Consider the following 21,046-nt stretch of genomic DNA (forward strand, 5'->3'; position numbering starts at 1 on the left):
GAACTCTGCATCTGCTACACAAAGTTCTGAGTCAATCAACCATCTTTAGTACTTGCCCACATATGCATTTAATGCTTTCTCCTTTCCATAGCACTTAAGTTTCTCTTTTGAACAAGAACACAACAGTTAGAAGTTCAGCTCAGATCCATGTTACCAAACAGTCATGCCCTACAGTACCCCCAGTGTCCTTAGGGCTGTGCGAAGCTTTGGTCCCCAATTCGATTTGGCAGCCAAATCTCCAAATCTGAATCAAATCAGAGGACCCTTGAATGTCTCCGAATCAAATCGAAGCCCTCCGAATCGATTCGGACATAGACAGAGCTTTAAATGTTTTTTTCTACATACCTTAGGTTGCAGCATTCATGAGCTGCCTGCTATGCTGGGCTGCATGAAGTGTCCCACAGAAGTGCAGGGGGCTCCCCAGCACACTCAGCAGCAGACCAGAAAGTGGGCCAGAAGGACACTAGGGGGCCCCCCCGTGCCCGATTGCTGAGCGGTTCCAGTCCACTTCCGGGTTCACTGCCGAGCACATGGGGGAGCCCCCTCATGCTCCTGTGGGACGCTCCATCCCTGAACATCGCAGCATTCACAAGCCATGCTGATACCTCGAGGTATGTAGAAAAAAAACATTTAAAGCTGTGTCTATGGCCGAATCGCTGATTCTCTGAATCAGCAACAAATCTTCAGATTCAGCCGAATCAAAATCGGGGCAGTAATCCAAATCAATGAGTCAAATCACTGTCCCCAATTCAGACCGAATCCGAATCGAATAGGGCCCATTTCACACACCCCTACTAAATATAAGTGGTGTCACAATTTAAAAAGAAAGAAGTGTTAAGATGTTCCTTTAAGGATCAAATTGAGCTATGTGCAAAAAACTACTCTAGAAACGTGTCAGATATAAAGGATTCCGTAAAATGTGATTTTCATACTTTTGAACTTCAAACAGCAGAGCCATGAAAGTTATGGATTAAAAAACATGCCTGACAGATAAAATGGCTACTGAATTTAACAGCAAAGTATTTTAAATGAATTTCAACTGTCGTGCCTGCAGAAAAACACATGCACAAAGAAAAAGGCTTGAATCTCAACAGCAACCTTTGCAAGTCAAGAAGTATAGAACTGTTAGTATTTATGTAAAGATGGATAGCATGATGGATCAGAGAGGTGATCCACTGTCTATAACAAAGAGATGATCCCTACCATTCAGATTAACAACAACAACAAAAATCTAAGTATAAGATGACAGACAAAAAGAGCTTCTAACAATACCTGAGATCACAGTATGACGACAACAGCATAAGAAAACATGGTCTAAGGACACCAACTGCCTAATATTGTCATTTTTTTCTAGGTAAAAACGCACAGATCAACTTTTCTGAGGAAAGAAAAACAAACACATTTTCACAAGGAATATAATAACTGTTACAACTGCCATTTAATTTTTCAAACTTGCAAACCCACAGAGCACAATACAATCATATAAAAACAGGACTAAAAGAGAGCTCATGAGGTTACCTAGTCTAAATCCTCACTCAAGGAAGGAACATCCCCTCTAAACCATCTTAGACAAATGTTTCTCAACCTCATTTAAAGCCTTCCAAGGACAGAGATTCCATGAAATTTCTAGGTAACATTTCAGTTCTTCACCACAGACCATAATTAGAAAGATCTTCCTGATAGCCAGGGATCCCAGTTCTCTCCAATTTTTAAAAATCCCCAATTTTCAGTTAAAAAAAAGGAACCCCAAATCCTCATTTTTCTGATTTAAATGAAATGTCACATATACCTACATCTATATCTAGATATCTATTGGAGGTGCACTGATACATCGGTCCAACACCGGATCAGTACCAATATAAAGAAAATTTGCTGTATCAGATACCAACTTGATGGGGCCAATAATTTGGACAATAAATGCCTGTGCTGTGCACAGCTGCAACACAGCACTCAGGCAGCGAGAAGCAGAGCTGGCAGCATGGAGAGCTGTCTCCAGCTGGTCAGTCCGTTGTGATGGAAGGGGAGGGAAGCGGCATGGGAGGGCCAGATCAATGCCCCTGGTGGTGAGAGAGGGGGCAGGCGCTACAGCCAGGGCAGGAGGCAGGGCGGGGGCAGACAGAGGCGTGGCTTGTGGGGGGAAGGAGGCGGCTCCTGCTGCTGCTTGCACCCTGGGAGTGAACGGGGGGTTGTGTGCCCCGGGATCCATGTGGGGCGGGGGGCTGCAACTGTGGCTGGAGCCAGGGCTGCAATAGGCTCTTCTCAGTGGGGGTGGGGCTCAAAGCAGGCGCCGGCAATGTTGGGAGGATGCTGCACCCACCCCAGATCTCATTGCAGCTCCATTCCCAGCGAAAATTCCCAGTGAAATTTTACTTTCACTTATGACAAAAGATGTTTATTGAATCTATAGTGTAATCTTGGATACCACACAAGTATGATTTTATAAAGAAGTGAAAAGCAACTATTACTTCTACACCTGTCAGCCTACTAAAAATAAATCAGAGAAAGTTCTCTTTTCTTTTATTTCCATTTGTACTCTACCCTTACCTTTCAGTAGCAAAATAGAGGCATAGTATATTAAACATAGATTTAATAACAAAGCCAAGTCTTTTTTATAAGTGGAAAACATCTTAAATTGAAAAAAAAAAAACCCACCCCAAAATACAAAAATCAAAACAACAAATGTAATTAGTTGTTATTTTACATTTATATGTACAACGCATACATAGTTACACGTTACACTTGGGCTTATCAAACGATAAACTTAAAATCTTGACAGCTATAAGTTGAAGTGCTAATAATTTAAGAGATTTTACTAATCATCAAAATCCCATGGCTAATTAGGTCAACTGGCATGATGCCTAGTACTGAAGTTAAATTAAATGTTTTTGGGGTTGTTGTTTTTTTTTCAAATGTATCCACATAGCTGTGTTGAACTAAGATAGTAAAATTGTTTCACAGCCAAAGAAAATACAGTAGGTTTCTCCTTCCAGTGTTCTAGTTTCTAGTGTGAAGACATCCTGTTGCATGAAATACCTGATAGGCACATACTGCCTCCTGTGAATTCACATAACAAATATTTGACATTCAAGTATAATGAGCTTGCAGCCAGACATGGCACAAATTGCTCAACAACACCATTTGGCTCTGATAAATGGACACAGATGGTGCGGCATCTTCCACACTGTATTACTATTTCCATTGCCAACAGCTATAAAACACATCACCCAGGAGAGAAGGAGGAAAGATGAGAATTCAAGGAGATCAACATTGCCACTACACAAAAGACTTGACAAGTGAATTCTAAGAAAACTGTAGTTCCTTTAGGGGTGCCAAAATCTCTTATATATCCTTAGCTAGGCCATATATACAAAGGCCACCTGTGATATGAGAACTACAAGGTTCAAATCTGTTTACTTGTCACAGTGCATGAGTTGGGGGGGGGGGGTGTTGGGTCTTTTATTCACGAGCTGTATTGCTATTTTTTTCTTTTTAAAAAAAAGCTATTACAAAGCCCTAAAATCTCTCATTCCAACTAGAAATACATATCTAAAGGTCTGCATTACAAGACCTTTAATTTAAGCTCTTATCCCCTTATCTCAAGTTCTTTCAGTTAGCATCGAAAACTTCAATGGCATCTATGTTCTGTTTAGAATTATGCTTCAGTAATATTTTTAGAACACTAGAACTATTTCTGTACTCTTGTAATTCATAGTCCCCTGATGGCAGTATATATCCCTTCCGTAAAGAAATATCAGGATTCTATCAAGAACTGAAGAAGAGTATGAAGTACTATAACAGAGACAGTTCAAAAATACTAAGAAGATTGAGCATTAAGACAGTGAAAAATTAATTAGAAAGACATTTTAAGGCCATTGACAGATGTTTAATTCATGCTGCAATAGAATCCAATACCCAATACCAACAATCATGCCACATGTGCATGGCAGGAAGCATGACTCTGGAATCAAATCCCAAATCATGCCCTATGGCTGATCCAGGAGCCCACCCCCCAATACAAGCAAGTAGCAAGCCAGGTGTTCAGCACATGTGTGGCTAGGAGCACCAGTCCACTGATCAGAGCTCCCAGCCATGGAAGCACACCAGAGCCCTTCAGAGCTGATCAGGACTTCTAGCCCCAGGAGCACACCAGCCCCATGTTCAATCTAAGTTGCAATGGGGCCCAGACACAAAATTACTACACGTATTATTATTAAACAGGAATGGCGTGATAAAACAAGGAATAAGCCCTGTTTTACCACACCACTAACTGCATGAACACATGGTCAGGTTAGTAGGATGAAGTTACACATTGCATTTAGACCATACTAAATCTGTGCAATGTTAAGCAGTGTTCAAGTTGGAACATGCTGTGAACAGTTGCATGGTAAGGATTAATACCATTTCTTGCCTGCACAGCCCTGACTTGCCACTAGAGGGCTGGCAAGCAGGGGCATGGCTAGGAACCAGGACACTTGGGCTCTCTCTTTGCTCAGGGGCCAGGGCAAGAGGGGCATCCTGAGATTCTGCGGGACTGCAAATTGCTCATTTTATTTCCATGAAGCATATTGAAGTTACCTGAATGCGAGCTAAGTAGCATGGCCTAGTTAACCCTTCTCTGAAGTGGTATAACTTGGAGATGCCCAGAAGGCACTTAGCATAGTTAATAAGCTTTAACATGCAGATGCTTCTGTTTTAAATACCCTTAGTATGGTCTAATGTAATGTGCAACTTCACCCTTAGATCATGGCTATCCAACTTCTAAGCAACTGGGGACCCCAAGTTGTATAGCCCATGGGTCCCCCCCAGGCTGCAAAGTAGCTGCCCTACCCCACAGCACTGCACCAGGCACCCTAGCCTTAGCTCCCCCCATCATGGACTCCCCCACCCACTGGCCTGTGCAGTACAGGAACCCCAGGCCACAGGTTCCCTGGTACTATAGGCTGTGCTGTGCTAGCCCCCTGTGGGGAGGGCGGGGGGCAAGAAACAGAAGCTTGAGAAGGAACAGGAACTCAAAACCCCCAGCTGTTCCTCCAGCCAAAGCAATGGGAGAGGGTGGGGGCTGAAAGGAGCAGTAGCTGGGTGGGAGCACAAAGGCTGTAAATTAACTACTAGAAGGCTGTATGCAGCCCTGGTCAGTCCTGACTTACATCATCAACCCAACACTCTGCTTCCACAGCTGCATAAGAAAAAGAAAATACCTTCAAACAACTTGGTGGTATGACATCTGTTGTAATATGGATTTTGAAGGGATGAAAATATACCTCTACAAATGGTGATTACACTGACTACTGCTGTAGCACAACCTTTGTACAACCTTTCACCACAGAAACAAAACTAAAAGATCTAAATTATCAGACAAGGTTCAATTTAAAATTGGTCACCTGATGCATTCCAGAATTTTTACAGTATCTACAGGCAAAGTGCCTAGATAGAGATTTCCAATAATGTTTCTGAGCAGCGTGTTTTATTTTATTTTCTTGCAGATGTTTACAATGAGCACAAACCTAAAAATGCTTAAAATGACCTCCAAGTGGCTTTCATAACACAAGGAATCATGTGGGTTTCATTTCTAAAAACCACTTACTGTGTTGCAGATGTATTTACCTTAACGCCTATTCCCTCATTTCAAAAGTGTTAAGCTTTTATGCAATTCAGTTATGGTATTTAATCTAGGCAAATGTTCAGATTTCAAAAAGACTTCAATATAACGATATAACTGAATACTTCTCCTTCAAAACACGTTTCACAATTTGAAATATTTATTATTACATCCCATTCTAAAGTAAAAAGTTAAGAATATTAGAGTTATGAGAGATTTTTGAAAAACAAAGTGAATCACAGGAAGAAAATCTTTGACTACTTAAATCAACTGCACTGATTTATTCTACTTGTTTTTTCAAGAGAAGAAAACTCCCTAACAAGCATTTTTAGAGTACTTGTATCTGGTCAAAGTCATAAAAGTTAATATTGTACTATCAAAGAGGTTTCGAGAATATTGTGTCTGGCTCCTGTGTCTATACTTCAAAAATAGACATTGAAAAAAAAAAATTAAATGCATTCAGAGAAGAAATACACCAATGATTTAAGTATGCTGAGCACCAATACAAATCCACAGTGCCAGAGAACGAAAAAAATTAAAGAGCTCTCCACCTAAAAGATATGAAGCCTAGTTTTAGAAGGATTGCCTGTTCAATCCCAGCTAAGTAATTTCTCCTTCACAGAAATGCTTTTGTCTCCATTAATACAAACTGGCCTATTTTACTTGCTGTCTAGGAAAGATTGTGTGTGTGTAGATCTATGAAACAAAAGTAGCTGTTCGTGCTCTCTTGCATAATAATATCTTGCCTGCAATTCTAGACAGGGTAACAGATAGGGTTGATCCTATTACTATCACTTTCAGACATCTGTTGTATTATGGATTTTGAAAATGTACTGCATAAGTAAATTACTTTTATTCTGAAGAAGCACCCAGCCATCCTCAAATAAAATAAGGGATCAAACAAAACAAGTAACTGCAAAACCTGATGGTATTTCCAAATGCCCTTCCAATTTTTAACAGTTCTATTGCCTTCCCATGATAAACTGGTGGTCTCAGCTCAGTGGTTGGTGGATATTATCAAATCACCTCCAATCCAGAATTGGAAGTTGATGAATACCTTTTCAGTGTGAAGACTTACAATGCTGCCTCTACCATCCTGAACATAGGATTTCAGTCTGCAAATCCAGCCCTGCTGTAAACACATGATCAACTGCAAAAAAAATGGGTGTTTAAAGACAACATTTTAATTTGGATGTAATCAAGTTACCCACTTACTAATTTCCAAAAAATGACATCAATGTATTTATTATAAGTTAGTGAAAAAGACAGCAGAAATGGTATCTGCAAATAAAAACAGAAGTATACTCCATTTTACATATGCCCCCCCCTTTTTTTTTTTTTTGCATAAGAACATTTCTATCTTGCAACATATTTACAAAGTACAGAGAAACGTTTTGTTTTGAACACATTAAAAGCATGCCTCTAAAAAGGAGAGCAAGGATGTTTTGCATGCTTACATGCAGAGAAAATGCCCTTCAACAGTTGCTTTTAAAAATCCTATCAGCCATTAAAAGAAGAATAACAATAAAAAAAACCTGCCTAGAATTATGCACACAGCAAATAGGTGTCCTTAGGTAATGAAGTCTAACAAGAAGCGACATATATGTTTGAAAATATTGTGTGCGGCTGGAGAGCAAAAGCTTATTCTTAGGCAAGAAACTATTATAACCCTCAACCTGCAAGATGCTAACCGTCTGCTCTGATGCTAATGAGAGTTGAGGGCATTCATCCTCTCTCAATACCAGATCCATAAAAGGAAGATAACTGCAACCATTCTGCAACTTTTTTCAATTGCTTCAAGTTTACAAATTGTATGCTGCATATTCTTTATAATAAAAGCCACCAAGCCTTCATCTTACTGCTACTTATAACCTGAAAATATTTTACTATCCCCATCTCCATCATTTATGAAAAATACACATGATAAAGCTGCATTAAATCTTATTAATCAAATCCTTAGTGCTATAAAATTTTACATCCCCAAGGTCTCAAATAACATCAATTAAACTGGCATGAAATTCATATTTGTTTGGAATTCAGAACAGCCTGCTTCAGCTCAAGCATGTAACAAACTCTCACTCTCTCCCAGTATTTTCTGCTCTCTTCTCCTACCAAAGAGCTACTACATATGAACAGCCACATACCATTAAAAGATTAAAAGGCAATATTTGTGAGCCATTGTGGCAAAGTGGGGGTCCCCGACCAGCCACAGTGCTAGTTTCCCACCTGCCTTCGGGCACGCCACTCACCCATCTCACCTGCCATGCCTTGTTGTTAATTAAGTTGTTAATTAAGGCGGGAGGCTGCCCATTCTTGCCCCAATGCCAGGGGGCGTTATCTGCAACTCCATTCCTCCCCTACACCGCAGCCCAAGCCTCGCAGATGGCATCCAAATGACAATGCTCCTGGCTTACAGCCAGACCAAGCTTAGGCCTCACTGTCAGGCCTCAGTCACACACACATTCATACCGCCCTCCTCTCAGTAGGGCCTCCAGCACTCCACCCTCTCACAGGGTCTCTTTCATGACTCAACAACTTGTACTGCCTTGCTCCCTCTTGGAGCAGGCCCTTTAGGCCATAGGCTTTAGCTAGCTCATATCTTGGGTGGCAGACGTACCGTCTTTTGGGCCTCTCCCATGACCCTCACTGGGGTAGTGGCCAGCCAATTACTCAGTCGGGTCTAAGCCTGCCCTGGCCCCTTCCGGGGCAATTCTATCCACTCATACACACCGGGCACCGAGCCCTCACTGGGGTGCCTCATCTCCACTCCCTCACTGGGGCTCCACATCTCACACCAGCCCCTCACTGGGGCCATAGGGCTTCCCTCCCCGGTGGGCTCAGGTAGCCACAGCCATGCCTGGCCCCCACTCTTACTCCTTGGGGTCTTGCACTCCACAGGGCTCAGGCGGCCACAGCCATGCCTGGCCCCAACTACCGTCGATGTTACATGACCCACGTAAAGGTAAGTGCTGGGGTTAAGGTGCCCCTACCCACCTTTCACCGGGGTGGTAACTGGCTTGGCATTTTCCTGGGGGCTCCCACGCCACTGACAACCCCACCAGGCCACCCACTCCCAGCAGGGTGCAGTTTTAGGCCATCCCCAGGAGCCTCCAAACCATCCCCTACAGCTCCTGCCCTTACCTCTAGGGTGCTGCATACAGCTTTGTAGCCAGGCGATGTTACTACCTGTCCTGCCAGCAGAGAACTGCTCTATTTATATAGGCAACCAGAGGTCTAAAATGGCCACCGCAATCATGCATCTGCTAGCTGCTTAGCTCTGCTCTTAAAGTAGCAGGAACCAACAGTGCCCTGCCACACATCTTCCCATTTAAAATAGTTCCTGGGGGAGGTTTCCCCAGCTGCTCCTCCAAAGTAGGCTCCCCTAAGAGCCTGTGAAAACCCTCAAGTGGCGAGCACCCCCAAAGGTGCTCTGCCACACACCTCCCCCCTTAGAATGACATTCAGGGGCTTTGCTTGGCTGCCTTCTCTGCTGGCTTTGACCCACACTACTGCAGCTCCTGCCACATGGCAAGCACCCCAACTGTACTCCGCCACAGCCATTGATCATAAAGGCAGAAGTTACACATAAACCAATTTAAGTAATCAGAAACTGGTTTAAAGCTGTAACAGAACAGAAAATCAGTGCACATAAACCACTTTCAAAAAGGCGGAAACTGGTTTAAGATTGTAACAGCGCCGCAGCTGCGATGCAGTTACTAAAAGAGAGGTAACAGCTGCCAGGAATGAAGACAGCCAAGAAACTGATGAATAACCCCAGGCAGCCAATACGAAGCCTGAAAAGGGGAATAAAAAGGGGAGGAAACTTACCAAGGGTGCCTTCAGGCACGCACACGATGAGAGAAACGAGAAGGGACCCCTACAGCAACGGAGCCCATGAGAGTCCAGGAGATAAGGATGCATACCCATGCGACGAGGGTAATTGTGGGAAGCGATGCACCCGTCCATGGATCACGTCCTACCTTGAAAAGACAGCCTCTGCAGTGAGTGAGGAACTGAGCGGCGGCACGGAACCGCTTCCCCCCCTCCCCCCCAACAGCTCCGAGGACTCAGAGCGTGGGGATTCCCAGAGCCGGGGGGAGGGAGAAGAGTAAAGTAAGAGGCACAGAGGAAGAGGGCGAAGGATCCCCGACCCTGCCATGCAGTCCCTATAACCCAGACCCGGCACCAGAGGGTGGAGGGAAGAAAAAAAAAAAAAAAAAAAAAAAAAGAGAAAAGTAAAGTGATGAAGCCGTGCTTCGCAAGCGGCACGAGCCGCAGACGGGGAATCCCGGGGTCGGTGGTGATCAGCCACTAACAAGGCAATTAGCGGCTGATCACTGAGTAAACGGCCAACCAGTGAGAAAAGAGAGAGTGAAAGGAAGGAAGGAAAAAATAGTAAAGTAACAAAGCCGTGCTCCGCTAGCCAGCACACACCGCAGCCGGTGAATCCCGGGGTCGACGGCAATCAGCTGCTAACAAGGCAATTAGCAGTTGATCACCGAGTAAGAGGCCAACAAGTAATCCTGCTTTGATCCTTGAAGACAGGCAGGGAGAACCCCCGCAGCGAGCACTCAGGAGGAGGGTCATCCCTGGGGAAAAAGCCAGGCAATGTTAAATAAAGCACTACCGGTGAAGATCTGACCTGAGTGTTTTCTTTATCGGGGTACTGGTTTCTAACAACTGTTCCTTCCCCCCCACTAATTGTGTTAGATCAAGTCGTGGCAGGCGGGAATTGGGGGGGGGGGGGGGAGTTACCTGAAAACCGGATACCCGGGACGGGCACATGCTCACAAAGATAAACCTGGTTGAATGCAGTATCAGACTTAACCGATTTGGGTCAAACCAGTTTATGAAACTTCCGTCCCAGGCCCCTTCCTGGTTCAAGTTAAATCATGGTTCCCCCAACATCCCAGCATGCTTTTCAGACCTGGGCTGGGCCGTGCTGTCTGCTCCAGCAGAGAAGGGTTGGGAGGGTGGAGGAGGGCAAATCCCTGCTGGGGTCTGGGGCCAGGAAGGGTGGTTAAACTTCCCTTGCCCTGAGTACAGAGCTGCCCTACCCTGCTAAAAACTTACTGCTGGCTGAGACTGTGGATTACAAATCCCAGAGGCACCTGGAAGCAGGAAACGGAAGTGATGAGCAACCCTGCAGAGTCCTGCTGCTGTAATTCTGGAGCATTTCCTAAATTAAAAGTGAAGGTCTGTCCAGTTGTTTCTCAGTTTAATCTCTACAGTTTAAACTAACCTGCAATGAGTGAACTGATTCAGCCTCGGGCTTTTTGACTGTCTGTGCTTAGACAAGGAGTCGAAACAGTTTGACTACTTAACCAAAAGTGTATTTTTTTCCAGAAGGATCAGAGATGTAAGGAAGATCAGAAGATCAGAACCGGAACTGTTTCTGTAGAGGCAGGAAGTTTGAAATAGAGGTTATGCTAGTGATAATGTACAGGTCACCATCTGATGGGGTAGAGGGTCCATACTGTTATATGACAAAGCTTTTCCATTTCCTGACTTTTGAAGTTCTGTACTAGGTATATCTCATTTAAACTGACTTCAAACTGTCCAAATGCCATCCAACTGGCAAAAAACTGTCCAATTCTTTATGTGCATGAATGCAGTAAAAGCCATGATTTCAGAGAGATGCTGAGGAAGTCATAAACCATTAAAGATAAGCAGCTATATAGTTGTTTCAGTGTGAAAATGTGCCTTCCCTTCCAAGAAACATATATAGGCAGTAATTTTTAGTTTGGAGCACACTTTTCCTTGCAATACGTGAAGAACCGTTTCTATCACTAAGAGAAGAGACAGAGAGCAGAACAGACACAGAGAGACAGAGACTATAAAATTAAAGGCTGTGGCAGTGGCAAAACTTCCACCGACTTCTGTGGAACAAGATCATACCCTGTTGTTCTTAAACAGTGGTGTTTTTCGAGGAAAGAGAACTAAGCTAGCATGAGCTCTGTCGTCTAAATAATATTCCACACTCCAAGAGAATGAGCTTTGCTGCCTATAAGGCTGAGTTAGAAGGGATAGCTTTTCTTCAGGCCTTGAAATCATAACTGTGCTCCTCTAGACAGACTCCTTGTTTAAGCCTCTTAGCTCTTTGGTTTACCCACTGTGCAACTGTTTGGCATTCTACAGCTGTGAAGTTACAGGGCATATTCACAACTGGAATGTAAATCATTATAGTTACGTTGACTACTTCCATTGTGCTACTTACAAAATATAACACAGGCTCCATCATACTGGAAAGATGCACATGTGGTCTAGCTGACCCAAAAGAATTAAAAGCAGGGACAGCAACATTCAAGGTTGGGGAAGAGAACTGATGCAAAAAGAGATAGTAAACTTCTATAAACTAGAAGTAAAAACACTAAAAGGACAAGCTTTCAAGAAAAGGAGCATGGAGCAAAAAGCAGGAATAACTGAGCGAAGTCAGGTAAAACAGTATGTTAGCCAAAAACCAGATTTGCAAGAGGCAAAGATTTTTGTGAATTAAACCATATGGTTGAATGAAGTTAAAAAAGCCTTTGAATACAAGGCATTTTTCATCAGGTCTATGCCTTGCCTTCAAAAGCTTATCTAACTTCATCCCAACCATGCACTTGGTCCAATAATAGATAACACCTGCAAAAATCGTTGCCTCACGCAGACATCCTGGACCACGACAGCTACAACATCACTCACTCCAACACTACCAAAACTAGATTCTGAATGGTACAAAACATTAATAGCCAAACAGTAGCTACATACAGTTCACAGCTGTGCTCCCCAAGCATATTTAATCATTTGTGCTGACTTCCGTGACAAAAATGTTTTTGTTGGCTTCTACTCCTGTTAGCATTATAGAACTAGTATCTATGGAAATCTACACTAGGTTTCTTTTGAAATCATGCATCATCAACAAAATTGCCCCATAAATTCCAAAAACAAATATTTTCTTTACAAGAGGACATATTTTTATACTGAAAATGCACTGAGTACACCAACATATGTAATCATTATTAACTGATCTTGTTAAGAAATGCCACCCAGATACAGCACAACCAGAATTTTAAATCCCACCATGTTTGCATTATTTTCCTTGTAAACTGAGATACCATCCCCTAAACAGAATCATTATGGAACCCTAAAGTGCTATTTTTACAGGACTACTTTTTTAAATTAGGATCAAATGGTGCATGCGTGTATAAATGACCATCAATTGACAGTAACAAAAATAAAATTAGGAAAACTGTATTATGGAAAGCCAGCTTTATTTTTTTTTAAATTACCAGTTTGTTCCAATGGTCTCATCTTGTTTCAAAATGGGGAAAAACAAACGTATGCAATCTATCCATAATCTAGTTATATTACGTTACACTTAGAATTGTTAGCATTTCCAAGTAACATTTCCTGATTAACTATTATTTATAGGAAAAAATAACTCTCGTCTATGAGAATGTTAATTAATAACAACAAACAATTCTATCACAGAATATTTGCAATTAAGAGCATTTTGGAAACAATTTTCTCCTTTAATATATAGCTCCCACAATGGGATTTATGCACATCTTTTGAAGAGAATATACAGCCTCAGAAGTTATTTATAGAACCCTTGTATTTCACGAAGTAATGACACACAATTAGAATATATGGATGAAAGTGACATGCAGCTGCATATAACTTTGGAGGGTATAATAGTAAGTCATACATCAACATTTGTAATGACTTCTTAGATGTTGAAGGAGTACAACCTAATAACTAGAGAGATAGTAACTTGCATACTTTTCTAACTATTTAGAAAAAAATTGAGAAAGAAATGATGTTGTCCATTTGATTTAAACAGTGGGTTGGGGGAAAATGAAAGACCACCCATCTCTTTTAGCAATCAATTCCTGAATGACTTCATTATGAGTCTACAATGTTACCGTTGTGTGCCTTTGTTTAATATTATTTATATTATTTAAAACTAAGAATGGCAGCAAAAGACAGGCTGGGTTGCATCTGGACTTTGTTTTAGAACTAAGAGGTTCAAACTTAACCAAAATAAACTAAATCAAACCAAAAAGTTATGTTAACTAAGATCTATGTTGTGATGAGTTGTACCAAAACATGAGTGTAAATCATTCTTTTCTGGCTTGTGCATTATCAACAGATTTGTTAAGTAAACTCTGAAACTACACAGACATTCCCTAATCAAATCATTAGGACATGCCCAGCTCTTATTTCAAATACTTCACGCAAGACCCACTGGTGCTATGACACACACAAACTAAACAGCCCAAGTATTATGGCTAGGCTGAGACAGATTAAAAAATAGGTGATATTTATTTATTTATGTATTTAGACAGCTACATATTTTCAAGCAATTTGAAACCATTAAGTTGTATGGCCCCACTCTGCCTTCTACTGAAGCAAATGGTAAACCCCTTCTTAGCTTCTGTGATGCAAAAACTGCCTTTTACTTTTCAGACAACTGAAACATGCAATTACTAACTCCAAGCAGCTGGAATGAAGAATGTGCTTAAGGGCTGTAAAGGCTCAGTCTACCAGCTAGTTTACATGACTACATGCCTCCATTACCATTAACCTTGTTCTCCTCCTCCCATCCTTCCCTCATATTGTTTATAGCACACACTCACTGAGTACTCCTTTTCCAAGACTGGACTATAAACTCTTTAGGCCAGAAACAGCACCCAGAATACTAGCATCTTAGCTTGGAAGCTGGCATGATGGAAGAAATAAATAAAATGATAAAAATAGAATGGCTGATTTATATTTACAACTACAGTATATACAGAGATCCAAATTTACCAGTTGCAGGTATAATTCCATATCAGTTCACTGACACTGCGCAATTGTATGTTAGCCACGAATTTGGCCCCAGATTTTCAAAGAACTGAAAGTCATAAACAATATTATTATAAAATTAAAGCTAGATTTCTGGTTTGTCTTTTCTACAAACAACACTTTTATTGTTAAACAAAATGCACACAGGTACATCATTGTACCAACATGGAATCTTACCATGGTGCATAGGGTTTTATACAAGTAGAGAGCTCCATTTGTGCCCATCCAATATTTCTTTCACTAAAAACCACTAGCCCTTGTGTTAAGGAAACTGGGGTGCCTGGGAATTAACAGGATGTTAGAAATTAGGAGCTGAAGAGAGGAAGAGGAAGAGATCATTCAAATGCATATTAAGCAAAACCTTTCATCACAGCTATCATTCATATAACAAGAGAAGGCTTATACAATTAGGCTGCTTACAGATGTGAAGAGAAAAAAAAATTAGTGCTTTACTTTAAGCTTGGCGTGCTCCCATGCCAAGCCCAGCACATGCCCAAAAGAGGTATCGCGTTAGTTGGAACCGGTTCACCCAACGTCTGTACAGATCATGCACTTCAGTGGGGCTTTTTGGTGCTTTTATCTAATAACTGATTGATTCATTCAGCTGCGAGATAAAAGCACCAAAAAGCCCCACTGAAGCATGCAATCTATACAGATGCTGGGAAGTCAGATTGAACTAATGCAATGCCTCTTCCAGTAAAGCGCTTTTTTTCCCCCTCACATGTCATCAGCCTTGTATTACACCACTATTTCTCCCTTTCGCTAAACAAAGAAAGGAGCTGAAGCTATAGAACTTCATAAAGAACTTTACACTGACTTACCAAAAACAGATACTGACTTAGTTAAAAAAAATTCAAGCAAACTGAAATGAAAAGAATTACCTTGTTCCAGTCTAAAGCACAGGGAACGTTTTGCGGCTTCTATCTCAGGAGTCGGATGATCCAAAAAGTGTCTACACCACTGCAGGGGACTCATTGATTTCTCTTGGGGTATGAGGCTCTTAGTAGGTAAGACATACAACCTTAATTAAAATATACACAAATGTTAGCTATGCACATAAAAATGAGCTTTAGTTTTGCAGTCTTCATTTACTTTGGATAAGAATTTCTAACAATGAGAATCCTATGTAACTGCGTCCAGTTTTGGGCGCCACACTTCAAGAGGGATGTGGACAACCTCAAAACGGTTCAGAGGGCCACTCATGGTTAGGGGCCTGCAGGCAAAGACCTACAAGGAAAGATTGAGGGCCCTGGATCTCTTCACCCTCCGCAAAAGAAGGCTGACAGGTGCTCTTGTGGCCACCTACAAATGCATCAGGGGGAGGGGGAGGGCACCAAGGAATAGGAGATGCTCTGTTTACCAGGGCACCCCTTGGAGTAACTAGGCACAACAGCCAGAAATTGACAAAGAGCAGATTTAGATTAGACATCAGGAAGAACTTCTTTACAGTAAGGGTTGCCAGAATCTGGAATGGGCTTCCAAGGGAGATGGTACTCTCCTTTACCTTGGGGGTCTTTGGGAGAGGGCTAGACATGCACCAGGCCAGAGTCATCTGACCCCAGCACTCTTTCCTGCCCAGGGCAGAGGGTCGGACTCGATGATCTGCTAAGGTCCCTTCCAACCCAAACATCTATGAATCTATGAACCAGATTCTAGTAACTAAAAAAACTCAGAGAACAAAACTGGAAATATTCACCATACATATGATCATTTTTCCTTAGTTAGTTATAACTCCTTCTGCTGTCCTACCATGTGAAGTTCATTTTAGAGGATTTTAAAGATAAATTTTTGCATCATCTTGTTATTTGATTTGCATTAGTTTGTAACTTGAGGCCCCAACCACAGATTGGAGGCCCCATGTGCTAGGTGCTATATACATGCAGAACAAAGCCTGTAGAGTAAATGTTGTACTTAATTTTGCATTTAAATGAGAACTTCATGTAACATCCATCTTTTAAATTCTTACTTTTAATAATTTGGCCAATCATGTCAGAATGAATACATCATAAAACTAGATTTTTTTAATCACAGAGAAATAGGACTGGAAGGGACCTCAGAAGGTCATCTAGTCTAACCCCATGATCAAGGCAGGGCCATCCCTAAATCATTCTAAACAAAAAAGTTTGTCTAATCCACTGATTGTTAACCAAGATACATGGCACCCTGGGGTTCCATCAGATCCTTTCAAGGGTACCACAAGGTGTAAGGAAATTAGTGAGGTGTGAGCAGACAAGCACAAGCTCAAGCTTGTCCCTGCCACACCAGGCCCCCCATCCCCACTGCTTGTCCCTTCTATAAGGAGGTAAACACTATAATAGGGATAGGCAACATTTTTTGGCTGGAGCATCAAAAAAACTACAATGTCTACCTTGGAAGGTGCCGGAGTGCCGACATACCGGAGCCCAGTGCAGCTGTTTGCAGCCGCCCAGCTACAGCCGGCCCATGGAGCCCCGTCTGCTTGCAGCAGGGCTTGCAGCCTCCCAGCCACCTGCTGGGAGCAGCTTGGGCTCTGTGGCTGGCAGCAGCTGCTTAAAGCCCGGGCTGGCGGTGGTGTGCCAAGCAAAATGGCCATGTGTGCCATGCTTGGCACACGTGCCAGAGGTTGCTGACCCCTGCACTATAATATATAAATGAGTTTTGAAACTGGGTTCCACTCAATTCATAAAGGGATGCCTCAAGTCCAAAATGGTTAAGAAGCATGGGTCTAATCTATTCTTAAAACTTCAGGAACAGACCTTACACACAACAACCAAGCATAATGCCCAAAACATGAAAAACACTCTTTAACTTCCTGCAGGTAAAGCAGGGGGAAGTGAGCACTGTCAATGTCCCACCTCTACAAAGACAGGAAAATTTGTTAAAACATGCTCTAGAGATACAATAAAGAGGATCATTTCTCTCCCAAATAAGCCAAAGATTTTATTTTTCCTACTGTTTGTTACATTCAGATTTTGGACATAATGAAAATCATTAACTGGATGACAACATAGGTCCCGTTTCAACAGTAATGGGCAAACCAGAAACCACATGCAGAAGAAGATATGCAGGAGAAGCCATTATATTTTTGCCTGTCTTGGAATACATGAGGCAGCTAACCACAGGGAGATCATTTAAGAAGTTCCTCATCTCTTCTGCCCTTAGGTTAGGACCCACAGTTTGTAGCTTTGTTGGAAAGTACCAAATACAATACAAAAGGATTTCATGGGCAGTGTCTTGAAGTTGATGTCTATCCTGCCATTGAAGTCTTTGTGAATCTCAACATTTCATGCAGGTATCAGTTAATCTGGGAAAATATGCATCCTCCTAGAACTGGTTAACTAGAATGAGTTGCTGAAGATGGCTCTTGACTCAATAGCTAGGACCACACACTCTAGTTGGTTTTAATGCATGCTGTGGTTACAAACATACTCTTAAATCAGATATAGACATGGGGTAAAAAAACCCGCACCATGAAACAAAACTCAAATAGAAAATACGAAAGGGCTTATGACAGGACAGATGGACTGTATGCTTCAGCTGATCACCAGGGATCCTGGTTCCACAGGTTTCAGATTAAAAAAAAGTAACCCAAAAATCCGCATTTTTCCATCATTAAAATAAAACAACACTACACACAGACGCACACAGAGTAATAGCCCTGTTATCCAGCATGAGTGGGAAATGGGGGGTGCCGGTAATCTAAAAATGCTGGTTACCTGCGGCACAAGGGTTTCCGACCACACACAGAGCGGCAGCAGCACAGAGTGGTGGGTGCAGTGGCGGCATGCGAGCTTTCCGCCCACCCCCACCCCTCCCCCCATCGCTTGTGTCTGGCCGGCCAGTCAGAAATTCTCTCTAATATAAATGCCAGTTAGTAAAATAATGAACAACAGGGCTTTCAATAATATATTAGTGATGTTTCATTTTAAATCACATAAAAATGCGGATATTGGGTTACTTTTTTTTTTTTTTTTAATTTGAAAACTGAGGAATTTTTTTTTTTTTTTGAATCAGAGAAAACTAAGGAGAGACAAAAGAATTTGCTCAAAACCTGCTCAAGTCACTTGCGAGGAATTGCTATCTACTGCTTCCTCAGTGACCTACTTTTTGTGAAATAAATTGGTACTCTTGGTCAATTAGATGCTGGACAAGTGCCCTCGTGACAACTGGTGTCCTTGTTGGCAATCCCAGCACAGCTCAAGGACTGAATTTGTATGAGGAGAGAGCTGATCTCCTCTCACTTAATACTCGCTCAAGCAACACATTTAACACTAAAAAATAAAAACCACAGTGACACTTGTAAACACTGAAAATGCAGCTCTTAGCTCAGCGGCTACCTTGCAGAAGTGTTTTGAGATCAAATGTCTGGCCAACTAGTTCTAAATGATTTGATGTTTATGCAAGAAGTTGACAACAAAACAAGGTTCTGACCTGCTACAACAAAAATGACTCATTTGGGTAACTGCCATTTTTGAAGCAGTATTAACCAATTAGGATCCAATGTTAATAAGTCAGCAACTAGGACTGCACTAGCCTTGGACAATGTCTAGAAAATCAATGCCTTAAAAAAGGAGCCTTAATGGATCATAACAGGCATCATACAATGTATAGTAACTCCACAGCCAGTAACAAACTGACCAACAATGCAAATCACTGAAGATTTGTCCCTGAAGGAAAAAATGCAGAGCAGCTGAATCACTTTAGTCTTATTAAAATAATTTTTAAAGAAACTATTCTTATTACTAATTCTGAGGATAGATACACATATGAGATGAATGGAAGCTGCATGCACATATGTATGGTATGGTATAGTATTAGGATTGCTTCTGGGAAACAAATAAAAAATAATAAATAATAATGACTATGGCTTGCATTACAGCTACTTGAAATTATGGTGATTTAATACAGCCCTAAACTGTAAACTTGCACACAACGTTATTAAACTAACTGGGTAAACTAACTAGACCCTCCAAGGGAACCCAGCCAGATCTAGCGTAAGCAACGTGTCAAGTTTGAAGAAAAAAACGATTCCACAGAGCCATGTTCTCCAATAGCCCTTTCTGGGATAATTATTTGCCATATGAAAGGATACCGATAAGTAAAATACAACAAACACTTGTGTCTTAACAATAAACAGTTATTGAAAATTGATGCTGAAGAAACAAAACTTCAAAATGTAGGCCTGGTATTAAATCGTCCTGTAATATATAAATAAATACCCTAAAACATAATAAACATATGGGGCTTCTTAAGAACCTCTGCAGGTGACCAATAACAATATTTAAACATGAGCAGGGGTCAGCTCCAATGTGGATTGTTCTCACCACTCTGGATTTAGAAACTATCTTATCACAGGCTGAGGAAGCACAGCAGCACCGTGACTGATACCTAGTCTTAATGTGGGCTTTTTAACATACCTTTGTAAATGGCTAGCATTAAGTCTTTTCTCTTGCCACTTTAATAGCTGTGTTGCAGCTATGCTTACATGATCATTTCTACAGGAGAAGCTAGATCTTCCAAGTTAGGTCTGTAGTTTTTGTTCGCATTTTAAGATTTCTGCATTAGCTGCAGGCATATGACTTTACTTGTGGCAGGTTAGGATGTTAGGTCTGTGTCATATCAAGGCTGACGGTAATCTTACAGAGTTTAGATTATGGAGTGTATGGGATAGTTTGGATAAGGATGCTCCTGCCTCAAGCAGGAGTTGACCTAGATGACCTCTGACGATGTCTCTACTTTTCTGCAATTCTATTAGCTTGAGACACTAGCCAATTTCAAATCCCTTGCTTAGCCCATCTCCACCTTTAATTTCTTTGTATAACAATGACCAGTCATTCCTCTGATACTCTTTTACCTTCTATTTTATCTCCACACTACTGCATTATCTACTCTTTTCTCTCTCTCTGTATTCACTGCCCAGCGTTACTTTAGAACTGGGCATGTACCGGCCCCACATAAATGCACAACAGTTTGTGTGACTGTTCCAACAGCTGAAGCACTCTCAAGGCAAGGGTATGATCCAACTCGGAAGAAGGTAGGGACCTCAGGGAGAAAAGAGGGTTGAAGGAGCAGGAGGAAGACTGAAACAACTTGGGTGGGGGGGAGGAGGGATTAAACATCCTTACTGTGAAGAGAAGAGGCTGAGGGGAGCCTCAAACCAGTCTGTTTTTCTCCCCCATTTTTAAAAGGGAAAAAAGGTGAGCAACACTGCAAGCCAAGGGATTTGTTCAGCTTTAACCAACACCTCCATTTTCAACTGCTCTTTCATAGAAACATAAAAAATTTGGGATGGAAAGGACTTCAGAAGCGTGTCCACACAAGCATCGTCATGCAAACACATTTGCAGTGCCACATACTGGAAAGTCCTGTGTTCTCTGCGCTGCAATTGTGTGCTGACTGAGCGTGCACTGCTCTGGTTTTTTCAACCCCTGGATATCTACTTGTCCCCAGGGAACCAAATGTCCACACACATCTGGATACATGCCAGAAGGTCATCTAGTCCAACCCCCTGCTGAAATCAGGACCCTTCTCAATTAGATCAGCCCAGGAAAGCCTTTGTCTAGCCAAGTCTTAAAAGCCTCCAAGGATGGAGAGTCCATAACTTCTCTGTGTAACGGGTTCCAATGCTTTACTACTCTT

The 21,046-nt window shown here is 41.8% G+C and overlaps 1 protein-coding gene across 8 annotated transcripts in view; it reads right to left on the minus strand.

Annotated features, from left to right (window-relative positions):
- Positions 1–21,046, minus strand: part of SLAIN1 (SLAIN motif family member 1) — a 107,911-nt gene that overhangs the window by 65,683 nt on the left and 21,182 nt on the right. For 4 of the 8 annotated variants that reach the window (XM_059729541.1, XM_059729815.1, XM_006276949.4 and 1 more), the window contains one exon: positions 15,310–15,449. In XM_059729541.1, the coding sequence (XP_059585524.1) occupies positions 15,310–15,403 (94 nt within the window). In that variant the 5' untranslated portion in view covers positions 15,404–15,449. Of the gene's footprint in view, positions 1–6,656; positions 6,750–8,740; positions 9,367–9,427; positions 9,798–10,033; positions 14,969–15,309; positions 15,450–21,046 lie in introns of those variants that run through there. The other 4 variants (XM_019488605.2, XM_059730871.1, XM_059730165.1 and 1 more) reach the window with 4 other exon arrangements.

This window comes from Alligator mississippiensis, chromosome 1 (assembly GCF_030867095.1).
Source record: "Alligator mississippiensis isolate rAllMis1 chromosome 1, rAllMis1, whole genome shotgun sequence".
Classification (NCBI taxonomy): domain Eukaryota; kingdom Metazoa; phylum Chordata; order Crocodylia; family Alligatoridae; genus Alligator; species Alligator mississippiensis.